The sequence below is a fragment of the Metopolophium dirhodum genome, chromosome 7 (assembly GCF_019925205.1).
Source record: "Metopolophium dirhodum isolate CAU chromosome 7, ASM1992520v1, whole genome shotgun sequence".
Taxonomy (NCBI): domain Eukaryota; kingdom Metazoa; phylum Arthropoda; class Insecta; order Hemiptera; family Aphididae; genus Metopolophium; species Metopolophium dirhodum.
In genome coordinates, this window is record NC_083566.1 from 7,970,765 (window position 1) to 7,989,040 (window position 18,276).

Here is an 18,276-nt window from a genome sequence, read left to right on the forward strand (position 1 = left end):
TTTATATATACCGACTACGGGATGAAAAGAATACACCTGTCAATAATACAATATTATATATAGTGCTGTGGCGCACTCGTCTGTACACACACACACACACACACACACACACTGCAAGGGGTGATTTGTGTTTATATATATGCCTATGTGGTATGTAAGTATGTTTGTATGTATGTATGTATATGTGTTAATAATAACCGTCGGTTGCACGACGAAGACGATCTCCCCATACATATGGCTTGCCGAGTATAGGTATACGCCATGGGAACGGGCGTCATCGGTATTGTCTCTCTGTATTTACGCGTAACCGGCAATTATTATTTTCTGGAATGGATGGAAACATTGTCGAACGAGGGGGGGTTGTGTTTATAATTGTATATATAATACTCATCTGCTGGACGGCTGTTATTTGCGAACTGCAGCAGCTATGTAACCGAATCGACCCAAACTGATTTGTGCCTGGCAGATTTGCCCTTTATAAATGATTTCATTTAAACGAATTTACCAAACCCGACTCTCACCCGACTCTATACACTATAAAACGTTTCGTATCTCTCGTACGGCGGTGTATAATAGTGACAGATTAATACCAAATACGGAAAAATACAAGAAGATTTTGATGTTTAATAATATTAGACAAGAGTACAAGACACTATATATATATTGGTTATTCCGATTTCCAAGTACAATGGATGTCGAAATAAAAAGTTAATAGGTATAATATAATATTTTACTCTACCGATGATCTGCAATTGACCGATGCAATGAAACTGTTTTGGCACAAGTTTATTGTATAGCGGGCCCAAGGAATATTATTATGGATACATTTTGTAAAGCGTAATCAATAATGAACTAATGTAACATCACGCGAACGTCTAAGATAATATATTAATATGATACATTTATAAATATTATAATAAAATAGAAATACTGTAAAGTCGATTTACTGTCACCGCACACTTTTTAATTTCGTATTTCCCGTCATATAATATAATAATGGAATGCGCATAATTTTAGTCATTGAAGTCGCAATACTATTCCAAAAAAATACTACAATGCGACTGCGGGTCACACAAACATTAAAAATGGTTATTTGAGCCAATTATTTTATACTTATTTATGGTGCAAAATATGTGTACTTACTATAAATTTAAATCTGTAAATTACAGAAATACTAATATAAGTATTTGTTACTAATCAATGAACATTCGCTACTCGCGACACACGATCAATAACATGGTTTTGATCTTCACCTAGATGGCTTCATCTAGTTTTTCAGGCGTTCCCCTGCAAAAGACGACAACTAACCCGCGACTCCTCGTGATGCCGTTTTCAATCATAAAGCTAATGCTGAATCGACGGACCCCCGTGGTCTCAGTACACCCAGTCCTCAGTATAGCCAGTCCTCATCAGTACCTCGTGGACATCAAAGGGCAGTGCCTGCAGGTCATAAGCCGACGCAACGAGGTCGAAAAACGACGTGGCTAACGATCGGTATGTGCACAGCCTTATTTCGCCAATGATGTCCGCAGGAGTGTGCAGACAGCTGTCTGCGCGGCGTCTTTCTTCGGCTGCAACGATGGCTGTCATGTCTCGAGTACACGAGGCTGACGTTACTCTGAACACGGCCGCTTTACCGCTGCGGGAAGTCACTGGCTGAACAGGGTCCGCTAAGACATCTGGATGCGGTACGACAACAGGCCGTGTGGGCGTCACGATAACAGATCACGGAGGCGTAGCAGCAGCAGGCCTCGGAGGTACTGAGGCACAGCGGTAACAGGCCGCGGTCCGCGGAGACGTAACCGCGGTGATGGACAGTGCGGACACGTACGGTGACGGCGATAGGACTGCAACAGCAGCTAGTCCGTGTAAAGTTGGAAGTTGTTGTTGCGGGTAGGGAGCGAGTTTTTGTGGGAGGGCCAAGGAGTGACTTTATTTCGAGAACGGGGGAATTATCGGTCGGGCCGTGGACAGTATAAGACGACACACGCCGAATGAGACGGCAGAGCCACGAAACTGCAGCTGAAGACTTATCGGTACTGCCGGAAGTTCAGGAGGTGAGCAGGCAGTTTACTGCAGCAGTTTGTCTGTCCGCTACGAGTCGGGTGATCACCGAGGCGGTTATACAGCATAATATATCACTTGTTGATTCAACAGACAGACTGCAAACTGGACGACTGGACGGATGGCTGAATAAACGTGAACCTCCTTTTCACCAGTCAGCGCACCGTTTATTTTCTCTCTCTCACCCACGCGCAACATACCAAATTTATGTTTATCTGTTATATTATGTGTACCTAATATAATTTTATCTTAACGGGTACTGCCGGTTGCATGTACGGTATGAAAATATAGTGCGTTAAAAAATAATATATGTGATAAAAATTAACGGTCTTAATATGAGAGGATATTACTTAAGGATGTGTGTAAATCATTTTTATAATCCCGGTTTCAATAATAAGGTATTTGAATAGGTAGTGAGTATATGTGTTTACTGAAGAAAATATCTCTATTTGGCTTAGAAATCAAAATATTGGTTGTGACGATAGTACAGCCATTTATAAATGGGCAAAGTACAGTTTTCGCGGACTCGCACTATATTGTATAACGTTCGTATATGTAAATTTGAGCAGGGGCTTAGGGAGGATTTGCCCCCTCCCAAATATTTCTTAACTGAATCTCGTCAGAGTAATAAACTATTGCTAATACGAGTTAATTGATATTTCTAGCCCCCTCCATATTTTTAACCACGTTCATGCCACTGACAACTTTGATTGTTATAATTATGGGTACATAATATTATATCATCAAGTGGTATGGCGTGCTATAGCTACCACTGGTCTAGTGGTCTCCAAGGTAAATAATATTATGTTTTATTAGGTTATAGTTATTGAACTGTATTGCTTCCAAAAGTTGATTACAATAATATTTCAAAAATCGTAACAATCCGAGTTAGGCACATAAAGTGATCGATGAATAATTAAATAGTATATGTCGGGTACCAAACATTTTGGCACTGATTGTTAAAAAAAAAACCGAAATCACGTTACTGCAGTAGGTATTACACCGGCTGTCGCCATTAGCGTGAATCACAAAAATCGGCCCCGTTTCCGCCCTGCGTTTACCGCGTGTTTCCGGACTCCACTGTCCGGATATCCTACTCAAAGGCGGTGATCACAATTAAGAAATAAGACTATAATTATAATATGTCCGCGCGCGGCGAGACGTCGCACCGGCACCGTCATCGGTGCCGCGCGGTGGTCGGCCGGCTTCACTGCCCGCAAACCGCGAACGGCGCGCGCGTTTATTGTAGGCGGTCGCCCGCCGCGCCGTGGCCGGGTGGGAGACGGACGGACGTGCGCGCAGAAAAGCAACGAAAATAATAGTAATAGTGTTCCATCGAATAAAAGGGAAAGAAAAGGAAAAAAATTAAAAGAAGACGAAAAACCCGAACCGAACCGATGTCGGGCGGCGGGCGCGCGCACGCGCGTGTTCGCGTCCGCGTGCGTACCCGAGTGTGTGTGTAGCGCGCGCTCGCGCGCGCGTAGTGGGGAAAGGAGCAGTAGAAGTAGTAGTAGTAGTCGCCCGCAGTCACCGACGACGGCCGGCATCACTGCAGCGTGTGTGTGTTGTTATATTGCACGTACGTAGGTTAGATTATTATTATTATTATTATTATTATTATTATTGTTATTATTGTTGTTGTTATTACTACTGCCTCTGCCCTAAGACGAAGACGACGGAAAAGACGCTAGCTGTCGCTGAGCGACGCGCGCCCTATAAACACTCGCATTGTCATTTCCGGACCGGAAGAAACGTTTTTGTCAATATTATATAGCACGTCAGCCGTAGAGGTAAGCCCGCTCGTAAATATTATTATTACTATTCATATTTTAATATTATAACGGCGGTTGCGTATTGCATTATTCGCGCTGCTCGCGGAAAAGAACGATTCCGGGGCACCCTTACCCCGCTGCCCCCACCCATCGAGTACGTCCCCGCTAAAAACGCCTGCGCCCCCACCCCACTCGAGATGCACTCTTCGCCGGCGGTGCAACAGGCGCACCACCACCGTCAGCAAAAGCAGCAACAGCAGCAACAACAGCAGCAACAACTGCAACAGCAACAACTGCAACAGCAACAACAACTGCAATCTGCGTCGTCCAACAACAACAACAACAACAATAACAACAACAACAACAACAAGGACGATAATATGGCCATGGGACAACTGTTGCAGAGATCGCTGCAAAACGTCGCCCTGTCGCTGCAGACCACGTTCGTGTCGTCCCTGCAGCAGGCCGCGCTTCTGCCACCCGACTCACCTGTGGCCGCGGCGCTTAACCTGCAGGCCCTCGAGTCGTACATCACGCTTCAGCGGCTGACCGCCGTGCCCCGTCAACCCGCGATGACCGCAGTGACTGTGGACCGGGCGCACGCCGCCAGCAGTGTGGTGGTCGTGCACGAAGTGTTGAAGGATGACGAAGACGACGACGACGGCGGCGGCGGCGTCAAAAGCGAAAATCCGTCCTCGTTGGGCAACGAGGACGATTACCTCGACGACCACGATGACGACGACGAACACTATCACCATCACGACGTTAAACCGACGGTTTTGGACAGCAGTGGAAGTGTAGCGAAAGCGGCCGCTACGGCCGCCATCGTCGTGACCGCCAGCAGGGGAGGCCGTCTCCCGGCATTCGCCAAAGAGCTGTCCGGCCTGTCTCCCAGAGCCAACAGGTTGTCCGCCTCGTTGACCGCCGCCGCTGCCTCTGTCTGCACCACGGCACTCGTCGACGACGACACTCCGGTCAAGGCTATTTCCGCCGACGAACCCATCGCCGCCTCGCGACACCTGCAGCACCTCCACCAGGACAACAACAACGGACCCGTGCCTAGGCCCAAGAAACAGTTCATCTGCCGGTTCTGCAACAGACACTTCACCAAGTCGTACAACCTGCTCATACACGAGCGCACTCACACAGACGAGCGGCCGTACTCGTGTGACATTTGCAAAAAGGCCTTCAGGAGACAGGACCATCTCAGGGATCACAGGTAATATAACATCCCGTAGTTTTGCTATAATGGTTACTACATATACCTATGAAATTCTTATCGCTTTACTAGACCTTGATACGTTGAAAATAAAATACGCGTCTAAATTCTCATATTGCACTGTATTATATTGTACAAAGACAGACACTAGAAAGTCACCGATTTCTATTTCCGTAAGTTTCAGTGCGTATAGCTAGGCATAGTGACGATCTGAATAACTATACAGATAATATTATAACTCATCGATATGGTACCTATATATCGATACGGATTGAACAGATATTAACGAATCTTTCAAATTGCTTACATTTTATAAGTTCGACCATGGCGTATTAAGGGTTAGGGGGAGCAACGGTCGAGTCTAAGGGCTGCGAAGGGCTCCCTCCTCTATATTATGATTCACTTCAGACGTTCTGTCATTATATTATATAGGTATTCTAGGAATACCGCAACCGCGAATGGTGCACCGAGGGTGGTAACAACAGTCGTGTTTATTAATATTATTATAATACGAACGAAAGCAAACTGGTCGGCACAGAGATTTCTAAATATTATGTTATTATTAATTATTAATATTGTACGACCCAGGCCCGCGATTGGACTCTATACGTACTACTAATACCGCACACACATATCAATCAATCGGAGTATTGTGTTGTACGTTATACGTCGCGTTTAATTAATAATTGCCCGTGCCCGTACACAAGTCATAATGTATAATATACGATATTTACAAGAGCTAAAGAACTTATGGAGAAAACCCTTTAACCCGGGTGACGCGCAGAAAAGTCTTACGTCACATTTTATATATTATTATATTATGTTGATAGGTGTACGGGTGTAGGCTCTATAGTGTGTAATATTAGTGTATTGAGCGCGTGTGTGTATATATATATAAATTCCGTCTTAAAAAGATATAAAAAATATATTCTAATAATGCGTTCTGTACCGCCGAAATATATATATATATATATATATAATATGGGCGTAACACGATTGCGCACTTTTTTACCTGCAAAAAAACACATCATGATTGCGCATTTTTACCCTTTTTATATTTGATAAAATACAACACGATCGCGCGCAACAAATATTTTGTACTGTTATTGGTTTTTAAGAAAGTCACATATTATTTTCCAGCAATGTCTATACAAATTTACTTACACTACTATAATATTTATAGCACTGCCTAGTGGCTAGTACTGCCTACTTATGTGGTATAATATTTCATATTACATTTTGTTGAATAGGTGCATTGAAGTATTAAATTGGTATATAACACCTTAATAATAATAAATACCTTAGCAGTTACCTTATGTGTAGTATGATTAATGTTTGTAATAACAACAATGTAATGAATGTAATACATAAATAGGTACTGAACACCTGAATTATATAGGTGAATTTATTAAACTATATTAATGTAAGCCAACAATATATAAAAAAAATGATGTGCACAGTTATAGCGTGTTGTGGTTTATGCAGGTAAAAAATGCACAATCGTATTGCACTGATTTATACATTATGTATGCAAAATTATATTATTAATATTTTGCAATAATTAAAGGCATCGCTTGTCCATATACCGTAATTCTTTCGGTTCGGATCCGAAAACTCCGTTGACATTGTACCGTTCGTACGACACTATATACTACATTGTAATAATAAGTGTTTAATCACGTGCTCAACGCGTAAAATATTATTTTATGGAGAAGAAATTACTATTACATTATTAAACGCTCGGACGCCGGAGCGTCATTATTTCGAAAAACTTATTAATTTTGCTATTTTGGGATCGTATTTATTTATAGATATTATTATTGGTTGTACCGCGTCTATACGTATATATTATGTAGTATATAGTAGGACGGATGATTTTTTTCTTTTAGGGGTGAGCTTTAGTTTTATATTTAATCATAGTCATAAACTCATAACATACGTGGGCGGGAATCATACAGACCTCGTTGTAGTATATTCATGAATAATATGAATCTCCGTAGGCATATAATAGTAATAATATCAAATACGAATTAAAATCGTAATGTGGCAACATTTTCCACAGAAATCTGAATGTTCGGTAGGTGTACCAGCATATTTTTTGCGTATAAACACGACGGCCGAGTGGTGGTGGGGAGGGTGTTTCAGCATCAAAAACACCCTCGCGTCCACGCCACTGGTTTATCATATTATAATATGATATATCATTTTCCACTCCGTCAGCGATCGTCGCGCGTCTTACGACTGTAGTTGTCGTTTTGTCCTATCGTTTGTATGATAATGTAATGGGTGACCTCTTCGCGACGACGACCCCGGGGATCGTATCGTTACCACCCGCGAGGGGTACATAACAACATAGGGGCGGTGGGTCGGGTGTGTGCGAGCGCACTTACTGGCTTGCTCGTGCGCGCGTAATATATTATATACACATATACATATGGTGTGAGCGAGTGAGCGAGTGTGTGTTACTAACTGCAGCGGTGGTTATCGAGTTAAAAAGATGTTATCATATTTTATTCTCGAATAATAATTTACGGGATTCACCAAAAGCGGTCCAAACCGTACAGGTGGCTACATAGTATGCGGTATATTATCATATATGTATTTAATAAAAAAAAAACCCACTCCGACCCGCGCCCGCTCGCGTATCGGATTACTCGCGCGCGTCTTTTACGACGATCCTCTCTCCGCGCCACAGATCATCTACACTCAGGTCCAACCGCCCTCCCCCCCTCCCCCTCCCTGCCCACGATCATTCGCGCGATACACGATTTTAATCGTCCGCCGTCCACTGCAGGGCCGACGGTCGAACAGCCGCAAGTCGTATTATGTTACGGTCGCGCACGAAAACGGTTTTCGGGGGAAAACGAAAAGAATTTTTATTCCACGACACAGGAATGTTCGGGAAGAAAGAAAAACGTGAGAAAACTCGGCAAATTATGTTCAACACACGACGTTATATTGTTATGATCATCGCACAATATGCCGTCTGCGGTTAAAAAAGAATCGATGGTGGTTCAATGTTATGTTGATCATCGAAATGTTATTGTAGCACAGTATAGTATAGTATTGCATACAGCATTACAGTTCGCAATTAGTTTAGGCATGTGGTAATGTGGTGTAATATGATATAATGATATTATTATATTATTGATTTACTCAATTGCCCATGGAAGTATATTATGATTTGAATGACGAATATCATGACATTTAGCTAGTCCTACATTGTAGTAAGCACTCCGCGATGTCCTGGTACCGCGTAGAGTAAAAAAAAAAACAAAAGAGATACCTAAATAGAATGTGTGGGAATTCTTAGTTAGACTATATAGCTGTGCATCATATAATATTATAATATCAACTGGACACGAAACAGTGTTGTACCCGCAACTGTATATTAATGTGAACATGAATTCCACAATATTATTAAAACAGGTCAAATTCTTTATCGAATATAGCCACAAAGTCTACCTACCTGCACCGCGACAACATGATTATGTTTGATTTATAATTAAATGACCAGTAGTACCTATATTATAATTTATAATAATTATTGTATTAATAACTACTTGAAATAATATTTCTCAGTTATAGGATTTTCAAACATCGTTCAACCCTGCGGGACATGATAATAAAATATATGTGTGGTACACTAATAATATTACTCTGGAACTGAAAAATTATAATATTATGCTCTTGCCATTGTACAATTAATGCTATAATGATTTACCTATAGTTAAAACTCCGTTGTAAATGCAGTAATGGTGGGGGAGGTCAAAAATCAAAATGGCACCAGGGTTTATATTCTACGCGTGTTATACCGTCAACGCAAACGTAACGTATTACACAAACTACAATAATATCACGGAGACAACATTGAAATCTAAATATTCAATTCGACTCGTCGTATAAATTTCATAGCCTTTTTAGTTCGTTTATTATTTTATTAAACTAACTGACTCGATGGTTGCCAAAAATATATTACCAGGTATATCACTGAACCGCGTGGGTATATTATAATAATTTGATTCGTTAACTGTATATATCGATTTACATAACATTAATAATATTATATTATTATACAACACGGCGTATTGCTGCGCTCGTTACATAATATACTGGTGATCCGATAATTTGTTTCGCGATTTAAAGTCGTCATGAAGTTCGATGCAATCATACATGCTCGGAACTGAATAACATAATCATAGGCGTAAACTGGGGGGGGAGGCAACTGCACCCCCTCGTATATTTAGCTGGGTGGGCTGCAATAGCGTCGTTTTACCTTATAGGTTTTTAGTTTTGCCACGGTTTGACCCCCCCCCCCCAACAAATCTTCCCAGATTGCGCCTATAAACACATAAAGACGTATCCTGTGCACTCGCATAATATGTTAATATATGTAATTATGACTATATATTAACGGAAAACGAACTGATGGTATTTTCCGATTTTCCGGCGAACAACATATACACTAATATCGTTCTTTTCCGACTGCCTCATTACTACTGTTTGTACACGGATATCGTATCTGCTGCAGTTTCACGCCGTAAACTAAAGTGTTTCAGATTGCTTGGAAAAAGTCCACCGCACTCCTCTTTCCGACAATCACCCATAAAATACACTTTTCCGCCCATACGGGGTGGGGGGGGGAGATGGAAATATTTTTTCCGGCACGGTGTGAACATATTGTTGTATTAATATCGCACGTACAACTAAGGCTATTATACTACAATACATATTATTATTATGCGTTCACTGCCTCCTATAAAATAATACGGACGACCGTTGTAGAGAGGACGCATAATAATAATAATAATATAAATAAAATATAATATTATGTCGGTTTGGCGTCGAAAACCAGTCTGCGGCGCGTCGGAAAAGAAACGATCGCGAGCGCGCGCGCACACGCACCACACACACACACACACACGCGCGCGCGCGCGCGCACGTCGTCGTCGTATTATCGTAAAATTGTTTTAACGTCGTCGTTAGGTTAGCGTTTTTATTAGACAGTAAAAACGGATGTGTGGCGCGAGCGCGCAATAAATTTGTCACCGAGAGAGGATTTCGTCGGTACAGGTCGGCGCGGCGGCCGTCAGCGGGGAGGGGGGGGGGGCCGAGCATAAATATAGTGTCACTGTGTATCTCGCGCCGCCGCGCGTTTTGGTCACGAGCTCTCGCGCGCGCGGTAAGAAGAAGAAGAAGAAAAATTCGCGTTGGCGGAGGAGCACGTCACGTCTCGCAGGGGTAATGCACACCATCGCCGCCGTCGAGTCGATCAAATATAACCGGCTTGCGCGTGCGCCGTGTTTACGATTATCGTATAAGCAGCAGTCGATTTTTTTTTTTTTTTATAATATGCACTCGGCGAGTGCGGTAGGTGGGAGGGAGATGGATAGGTAGATGTGTGGAGAGTGAGGAGAGAAGCTGAAAAAATAAAAACTTAATCGTGTGTGCGTGGTTTTTATTATAATATTATATTATCCTTTTTACTCCTCGCGCGCCGCACATTTGGATGTCTGCCACGATCACAATGGTAATAAAAATGTTATGTGAAAAATACCTTTGGCGTACCCATACTACTTTTCATCTCCGGGCTGCGAGACAAAACATATCGCATCGACGGCTCTGTCGTTTCCGCAACCTATCGGGTGTTGTGCTGGTCGCGATCACAAATGCTCGTACGTACCTGCATAATATTATTATTATAATATACGATCGACGTCGGGCCTATTATCACGATGCATGTACCTATATGGATAGTAATATTGTACTTACCTGTTATATGGTATATTACGGTATACATGATATAAAAATATCCGTCTGCTATTATATTATAATGTACATGAATGCGTGTGTGTGTGTGTAACAATGGTTTGTGACGACGTGAGTAATATGACTTGCAGGCCGCTTTTGTATAATAATATATTTAATAATAATAATAATAATAATATGTAATCCAAGTCCATTTATCACCTTCAACGTGTCCCCGCGCGTCCGTCGTGGGAATGAAAAGGTCAAGTGCCGCGCGGGCATTATAGGTACATAATATTATTATTATTGTTATTATTATTATACGCCGAAGAACCTATCCGCCGAACACGGGGCGGCATGAAGAGGAGTTTAGTACATATAGTTGTACACTTGTACGTATACACCCCTACGCGACGAGACCGCGACTGCTTATAGTATACCTTTTAATGGCTTCATTATGTTATTGTGTGCGTGTCGTGTGCCGTCGCCGCCGCCGCCGCTGCAGTCCATTAAAAACCTATTGCACAATAAAAATGCGTTTTGTATATTATTATTATTATTATTGTGTGGCTTTTGACCAGCCGGGGCACAATGGATTTGTAGAAACGACATCTTCACGGTTCGTCATAAACGCAATATTGTACGTCATATAATATTATTGTCCACGCAATATTATATTATTATAATATTGTACACATAATATTGTTATTTTATTGTCCACGTAATATTATGTTATTATAATATCGTGCACAGATTATTATTGTTATTATTATTATAATAATAATATTGTTCCGCCCCGGAATAAGAACGACGAGCGCGTTCGGTTTACTGCACCGCAACTATATATAAGTAATAACAACTATAATAATATGATATGATCGCCACGAGAATAATACAATTTCGAAGAAAAAAAAAAAAGAGTCCAGGTTCAAAGAGAAATCATATTTTTTTACGAAAAACTACATTAATACAACATCTTGTCTCCAAACTATCGGTTAAAAATAAAAATAAAAACATTCCGCACGGTGTACAACGCCCACCGCCATCGGTTCGCAATACTTTTTAACATTGTTTATTGCAGACAGTATAATATCGGTCGTCTCGATGTACATAACATATGTATACAAACTGTCCAGTCGTTAAAAATCCATTTGGTTCCCGAACGAACGCCACTTAAATCGCCCTCCTTATATTAGATATTATATACACAATGCTGAATGCATACGTGGTTATAAACATTAAACACGTCACGAACGATGATAATAATAATTAGAGATCGCGAAAATTGTAAATCAAGTGCAAAACTGCGGTCAGCCATTGTAATAATAACAATAACAAATGATTAACGTCTCGGTAAAGCGTCCGTAAACGTATTTTTATGAAAATCCATCGTCGACAGCTGCAGATTGAATGGCACGAAATAATATACACAAAGTAACGAGAAAACACGAGTCAAAGTCGTAGACTATCGTCATTCGTCTGGAATAATAATTTTTAACGGTGTCTTGGGTTGATAAAAAGTCGAGGTGAAGAGTGTTTCTGACAAGGTGTTGGAGAAACAGAGATGTGTTATAAATTATAAATGCGTTACAAGCGCAAGCGACTGGATTTGTCAAGACTAGTTTACCGAAGATAAAAAATAAAACCTAAGTGGAACCGGTTCGAATATTTTTTTAGATGACAACTGACAACTACCAACAATGCAATATTTCACAATATTTATAAAACTATATTATCGCCCACATTAGTAATGCCACTTGGTCAAACAACCTTTTTAATACGAATTAATTTTTGGAATTTAACATAGTTAACAATGTAGGTATGTTATAGAAGTCACGTAAAGAATTAATATAATAATTATTGTACAACTGCAGTGGTTACAACTTACTCTAAACTGTACACGAATACTTTAATTTATGATTAATAACCTATATATTATAATATACTTTAACTGATTGTTCAACATGACATTTTTATTAATTTGTGTAACGAGTTTGCACACTAATTAACATAGATATTTTTTGGGATAGATACAACTGTTTTTTACTAACCAATTTTAGGTGGGTAATACTTTATTTATCATCATAGAAACGCTAATATAAAATATGTATTATATTAATATTAATTAATTTATGCTATTAGATATTTTTCCACTGCGCTATACCCAAAAACATTTCTACGAATCCTCAATTTTTCTAGCAAAGGAGAAATATCTATAGTAGCATACCGCTATTTTTTTTTATTGCATAGGTATGACTAAAATAAAATACGGTAATATAATATATAATAAGTAATAAGTAATAAGTACTGATAAGTCGCGATTAACATTCTTGATAAAATTACATTTTTTTTTAACGCAAACGTTACACAAATTAATAATTAAGTAACGACGTAATTAAATTAAACATTATTTTGGCGGTCCCATAAAGGCAAACGAAAAAAAAGCTGTAAAACTAGTTTGATTGGACGAAAAAACCGTAAAGATAAACATAATAATTGGGAGGAAATATGGGAATTATTATAGGTGTACGCACTGCGTGGTAATATTCGATATAAATGCGGAATTTACCAAAGGTAAAAAAAAAAAAAAATTAAAATAAAAAATGAAAAAAAAAATAAAAAAATACCGCAACACTGCACAAGATATATTATATGTATATAATATACCGATCGAGTTGGTTTATTCAAAAAAATATTCTATTGCCTCGTTGGTGTACAGCCGGATAATAATATGTGTGCGATTGCGATCTTCGATCGCCTTGAAGTCTGTGTAGATACCGGTAATAATAATTCATAGACGCGCGCACACTCACACACACACACACACACACACACACAAATAATATACATAAACAATACAGTAAGGATGCCGCACCTTTCCTGCGCACCTTTGAAACCACACGGGGCAACCGCGTCGTGGACGTTATACCGCGCGAATATAATTAATATTAATATTCTGATCGATGCCGCTGCAGACGAAACTAATTGCCTACCTGTCGATTTTGTAGTCATATCCTATTCCAGGCGCGCGGTTTTGACGTGATATTTTCATTTTTTCCGGTGGTTTTTATACACTTGGACGGTTTTTCGTTCGAAAATATGAAATCATTCCGCGCCCGTGACGGACGCTATGTATTATCTTCCGCACCAATAAAACCTACGTCGGACATTATCCTGTACAAAAGTACAAAAACGTTTTCCATCTGCAGTCTATAATATTTAGTAGGTGTCACGATATTTTCCATCGTCTACATAGGTATCGTACACTTTGCACGACGAACATGATCCGCGATCATCCCACGAAGTATAATATATCGTGTAGTATCGCTACTATACCTATGCGTAGTATTCGAGTTTCAAGTAATAGTCATGCTTTAAAGATTAAACATTGGTTGCTCCAGCATCGTCTGAACATACGGTTAGGTCAGGATAACATAATACATATTAAACATAATATTTATAACATCTTATAGTTCGATAAATTAGTAGGGAATATATAATATGTATTTGAAAATTAAAAATTTTATGACACAACAATTCATAGTTAACACTGCAGCGATACAGCTAATAAACGAATTAAGAAATAATAATATTTGAATAATAACCTCCGTAGTGTTTCAATATTTTTATAGAATATTTTTATTTTTTATTCTCGAGGAATGTTAACTTATAATTGTCAATTACCTACCTATGTTTAATAATAATAATAATAATAATAATAATAATATAATCGGTAATATCGTCATAACCACAGTATACAAATAGACAGTGCTCAAGGTCGCAGTAGTGGTACAGTATCCGTTTACAATGGCGCAACACGGAGCTTGTGTTCAAGACTTATCAATAATAATTAGTATAGAGAGAAGTAACGAAGATAGTCGTTTAAAAATAACGAAGTTCTTGCGTTCAACGAATGTAATTGGGTCGCTATTTGCGCCGAATAAGGGAACATATTAATTTGCATTAAACCGATAACATAACAATATTACACCGAAACAGGTGGATACAGGCCATAAATTATAATTATTCGTCTCATACAATAATAATACGATACTAGGTCGACCTGTCATCGCGCACGCGTGAAAATCGAAATTAGTAATAATATTATAATGTGGTGGGCGCTATAGTCGTTATCGAAAAACGTGTCGGCAAATTCGGACAATATTCGTGCGAGTCGCTGCAGGTCAAACGTACACACAGCTGTGTAGGTAAGGTAAACAGGTAATATTATATAGGTATAGTTCCTCTGCGGCTGTGCGATATCGACTATAGAAAGCACTTCAACACATAGATCCATTAGAACCACATTGCAGGACTTCGCGTATACTTATACTATATTCGAATAACGAAATCCAAAATGTTTGTAATATAACATGATATTATGTACTTCTATAATCTCTAGTAGACGCGATTCGTTTCATTTCGAATTATAATTTTAATTATAATTTCGAATTTCCAGACGTAATAGGTACGCGTAGGTAATCTATAATGGAAACAACAAGGGGGACGTTGGCGAGCGAAAAGAAAAGAAATTGGGCAAATTCGTAAGACCTATTGCATTATTGCGATAACAATGAAGATGAACGGTGCGCATAAATATATTAAATGTTCTACGAGTATTGCACGACAAAATATAACATAGTGTTTGAAATCTTAAAATTTCGATATTAAAATCTGAGCGTTGCGTGCCTATAATATATTATAGGGATTACGTGATTGTAGAACGACCTCAGAATATAATATATTATTTGTAATATGCAATATGGCGTTCGCTTACCGATATATCAACCCAACGAGAATTTTTTCCAAAGACCCCATATTAGATCGGTCAACGCGAGACGACCTTTCAACGACACAGCCTGTATATTTTTGGGCAGAGAAGGGGTTTAAAAAAAAATCAAAAAACACGAGCGTATTTTTTATTTTTATCTTAATCGTGAAACATAATTATACGTACGATATGAGTATCGGGTGATAATGTAATATTTCAATATTTCATCGTATCCAATATTCTAGAAACATTATCATATACCGATTAAAGTATAATATAGAATCAGGATTTTAAACGTTTTTACACTTAATTTGGTATACCTAATTTTTTTCGACAACTAGTCGATTTGCCATTTTATACTGTAATATAGATACAATAATATGATCTATAGATAGAACAGTGTCCGGTCACTCCGGTGTACCGGTACAGTTTCTCTGCAGCGGAACAGCACGGTTAGGCCGTCACGCCACGTCTATAAACGACGATCAGTATAATACTAGTATAGTTGACGCTGCAGAGGAAACGTACCACTGATTGCAATACTCATGTCAATACTCGGCTACACCATTGTTGTATATTATTGTAATTAATCAATGACCACGAAAAATAAATAAATTATTAGCAATATGTCCTTGGAATAACAATGCAAAATAAAATGTTGTACTTGAATTATCTGCAGGGACTTAAAGTTCTAATATGTAATAAAACAAAATATGCTATACACCATAAGTAGGTACATCAAACACTATAATAATGCGGGCTGATTTTTTTAAGCACGCTCACTCCGAATTTTTTCTCTTAATAATAAATGTATTCAAATTAATTTTTACCACTGAAGGAGTGTCCTTATGGGTGGTACAAACTTCTATTTTTCAAATGAGAACTCCTTTATTTCCTGAAAATTATTTAGAGAATGATTTCCTTGAAAATGTTGATGCATCTAAATTCTGAGTACGTTAAATCATTTATATACTAAGGTCCAACTATAATAATCCAGAAGTTTGTATTGTCACAGGATCATCCTTCTAGTACAAACAATCACAAGTATACAAAAATATGGTCTTCAAGTTTATTTAAAAATTCCGTAAATCAAAATTTAAATACACGTATAATTTAATCACATAAATAGCGTGAGAGAGCTCAAAAAATCATCCTGTATATTATATAGGTACATCCAACCCTGTACGGGTATGCAATATCGCAGCTATATACCTCCCACCTATATATCGACATAACATCATATTATTTATATAAGTTCCTATGGCACGCGTCACACTTTGCATAAATTATTCATCATTACAATGTTATATTATGTGTATTTATATCGATCGCCGCGTGTGTTTTTCACGTTCACAGGTACATCCACTCCAAGGAGAAACCCTTCAAGTGTCTGGAGTGCGGCAAGGGGTTCTGCCAGTCGCGCACGCTGGCCGTGCACAAGATCCTCCACTTGGAGGAGTCGCCGCACAAGTGTCCGGTGTGTAGCCGGAGCTTCAACCAGCGGTCCAATCTCAAGACGCACCTGTTGACGCACACAGACATCAAACCGTACAACTGTCCGACGTGCAGCAAAGTGTTCCGCCGGAACTGCGACCTGCGCCGGCACAGCCTCACGCACAACCTGTCACCCGTGTCCGCGGCCACGGCCGCGGCGGTCCAGCTGGCGTACGCCGCGACCACCGAACTGCAGTCTGCCGCGGCCATCGGCGCCGCGCACGTACGCGACAACGACTGTGACCGCTGATCTCATTTTATTTTCGAGAGGATGTAAAAAAAATACATTTTTTTTAAAAAACGCGAACCCCTCCCCGCCTCTACCGATTCGCAAATCGCGGTGTTAAGTTTTTAATTTTTAATCATGCGTACACAGGCATCGTGGGCCGAATCCGCGAAAACGTTATCACAATGCTCGCGAAAGATGAGAACGTATATAATTTCATGAATTTCTTTAATTCGTCGACGTATGACAGGGTGACCTGACCGTGTCTTCCCGTTTCTGTTACTCCGCGGCGGACTGATATAATGTTATGTATATTGCATATAATATACGATCCCTCTCGTTCTTGCCGTTTACGATATAATATATTTATTATTATTATTATGATTATTATTTTTTTTTCTACGTGATTTGTAATTACTTTACTCGCTAAATGACACACGCACGTCATACGTATGTTATAATATGCCATTCAAATACGTCATTATTACAGTACAGTAACCGCCCGTCTTCATCAGGTTGTACTGTAAAACATGTACATATAATATATTATATTCATCTTATGTTATATATTTGCTGTTTGTTAGAGAAAAAAACTCCTATAATACTAATTCGTAAGTTGTATACATAATAAATGATTTATGTAATTATTAAGACTTTTTAAGTTATTTTCCTTTAAACCGATGCAAATCCTTGTACACAGACCTATATTCATCAACCATTGCAATTTAGTAGAATATTTGTAAAATTTTAGCTGCCTATCAAAAAGTTGTGAGCTATTCAGAAGTACGTGGCAAACGGAACTCGCACAAACGCAATTTGTATTAATATTAATAAACGCTAATCGCTGGTTTTTGTATCATATATATATATTCATATATATGTGATACTGCAGTTTATTGCCTTTATAATAACACTCGTACACAAACATGCACCAATAAGAGTATATTAAGATCAAACATAAATCTAAAGTAAGTATTTATAA

The 18,276-nt window shown here is 39.1% G+C and overlaps 1 protein-coding gene across 3 annotated transcripts; it reads left to right on the forward strand.

The window, feature by feature from the left end:
• The first annotated feature begins 3,393 nt into the window (after nucleotides 1-3,393).
• On the forward strand, nucleotides 3,394-17,945 carry LOC132948510 (protein sister of odd and bowel-like). Of its 3 annotated transcripts, none has more exons than XM_061019010.1 (3): nucleotides 3,394-3,651; nucleotides 3,731-5,055; nucleotides 16,931-17,945. In XM_061019010.1, the coding sequence occupies exons 2-3, from the start codon at nucleotides 4,034-4,036 to the stop codon at nucleotides 17,316-17,318; spliced, it is 1,410 nt and encodes a 469-aa protein (XP_060874993.1). In that variant the 5' UTR covers nucleotides 3,394-3,651; nucleotides 3,731-4,033; the 3' UTR covers nucleotides 17,319-17,945. The 3 variants fall into 3 exon arrangements, with proteins under 3 accessions (XP_060874993.1, XP_060874994.1, XP_060874992.1); XM_061019011.1 differs by having other exon boundaries at nucleotides 3,394-3,643; XM_061019009.1 differs by having other exon boundaries at nucleotides 3,394-5,055.
• Nucleotides 17,946-18,276: the final 331 nt, after the last annotated feature.

What these genes read in the sequence shown, in the direction of transcription:
- LOC132948510 (XM_061019009.1), top strand. Translation starts at nt 4,034, where the DNA reads ATGCACTCTTCGCCGGCGGTGCAACAGGCGCACCACCACCGTCAGCAA. An exon ending in GACCATCTCAGGGATCACAG is followed by an intron (nt 5,056 to 16,930) that starts GTAATATAACAT and finishes TCACGTTCACAG; the next exon opens with GTACATCCACTCCAAGGAGA.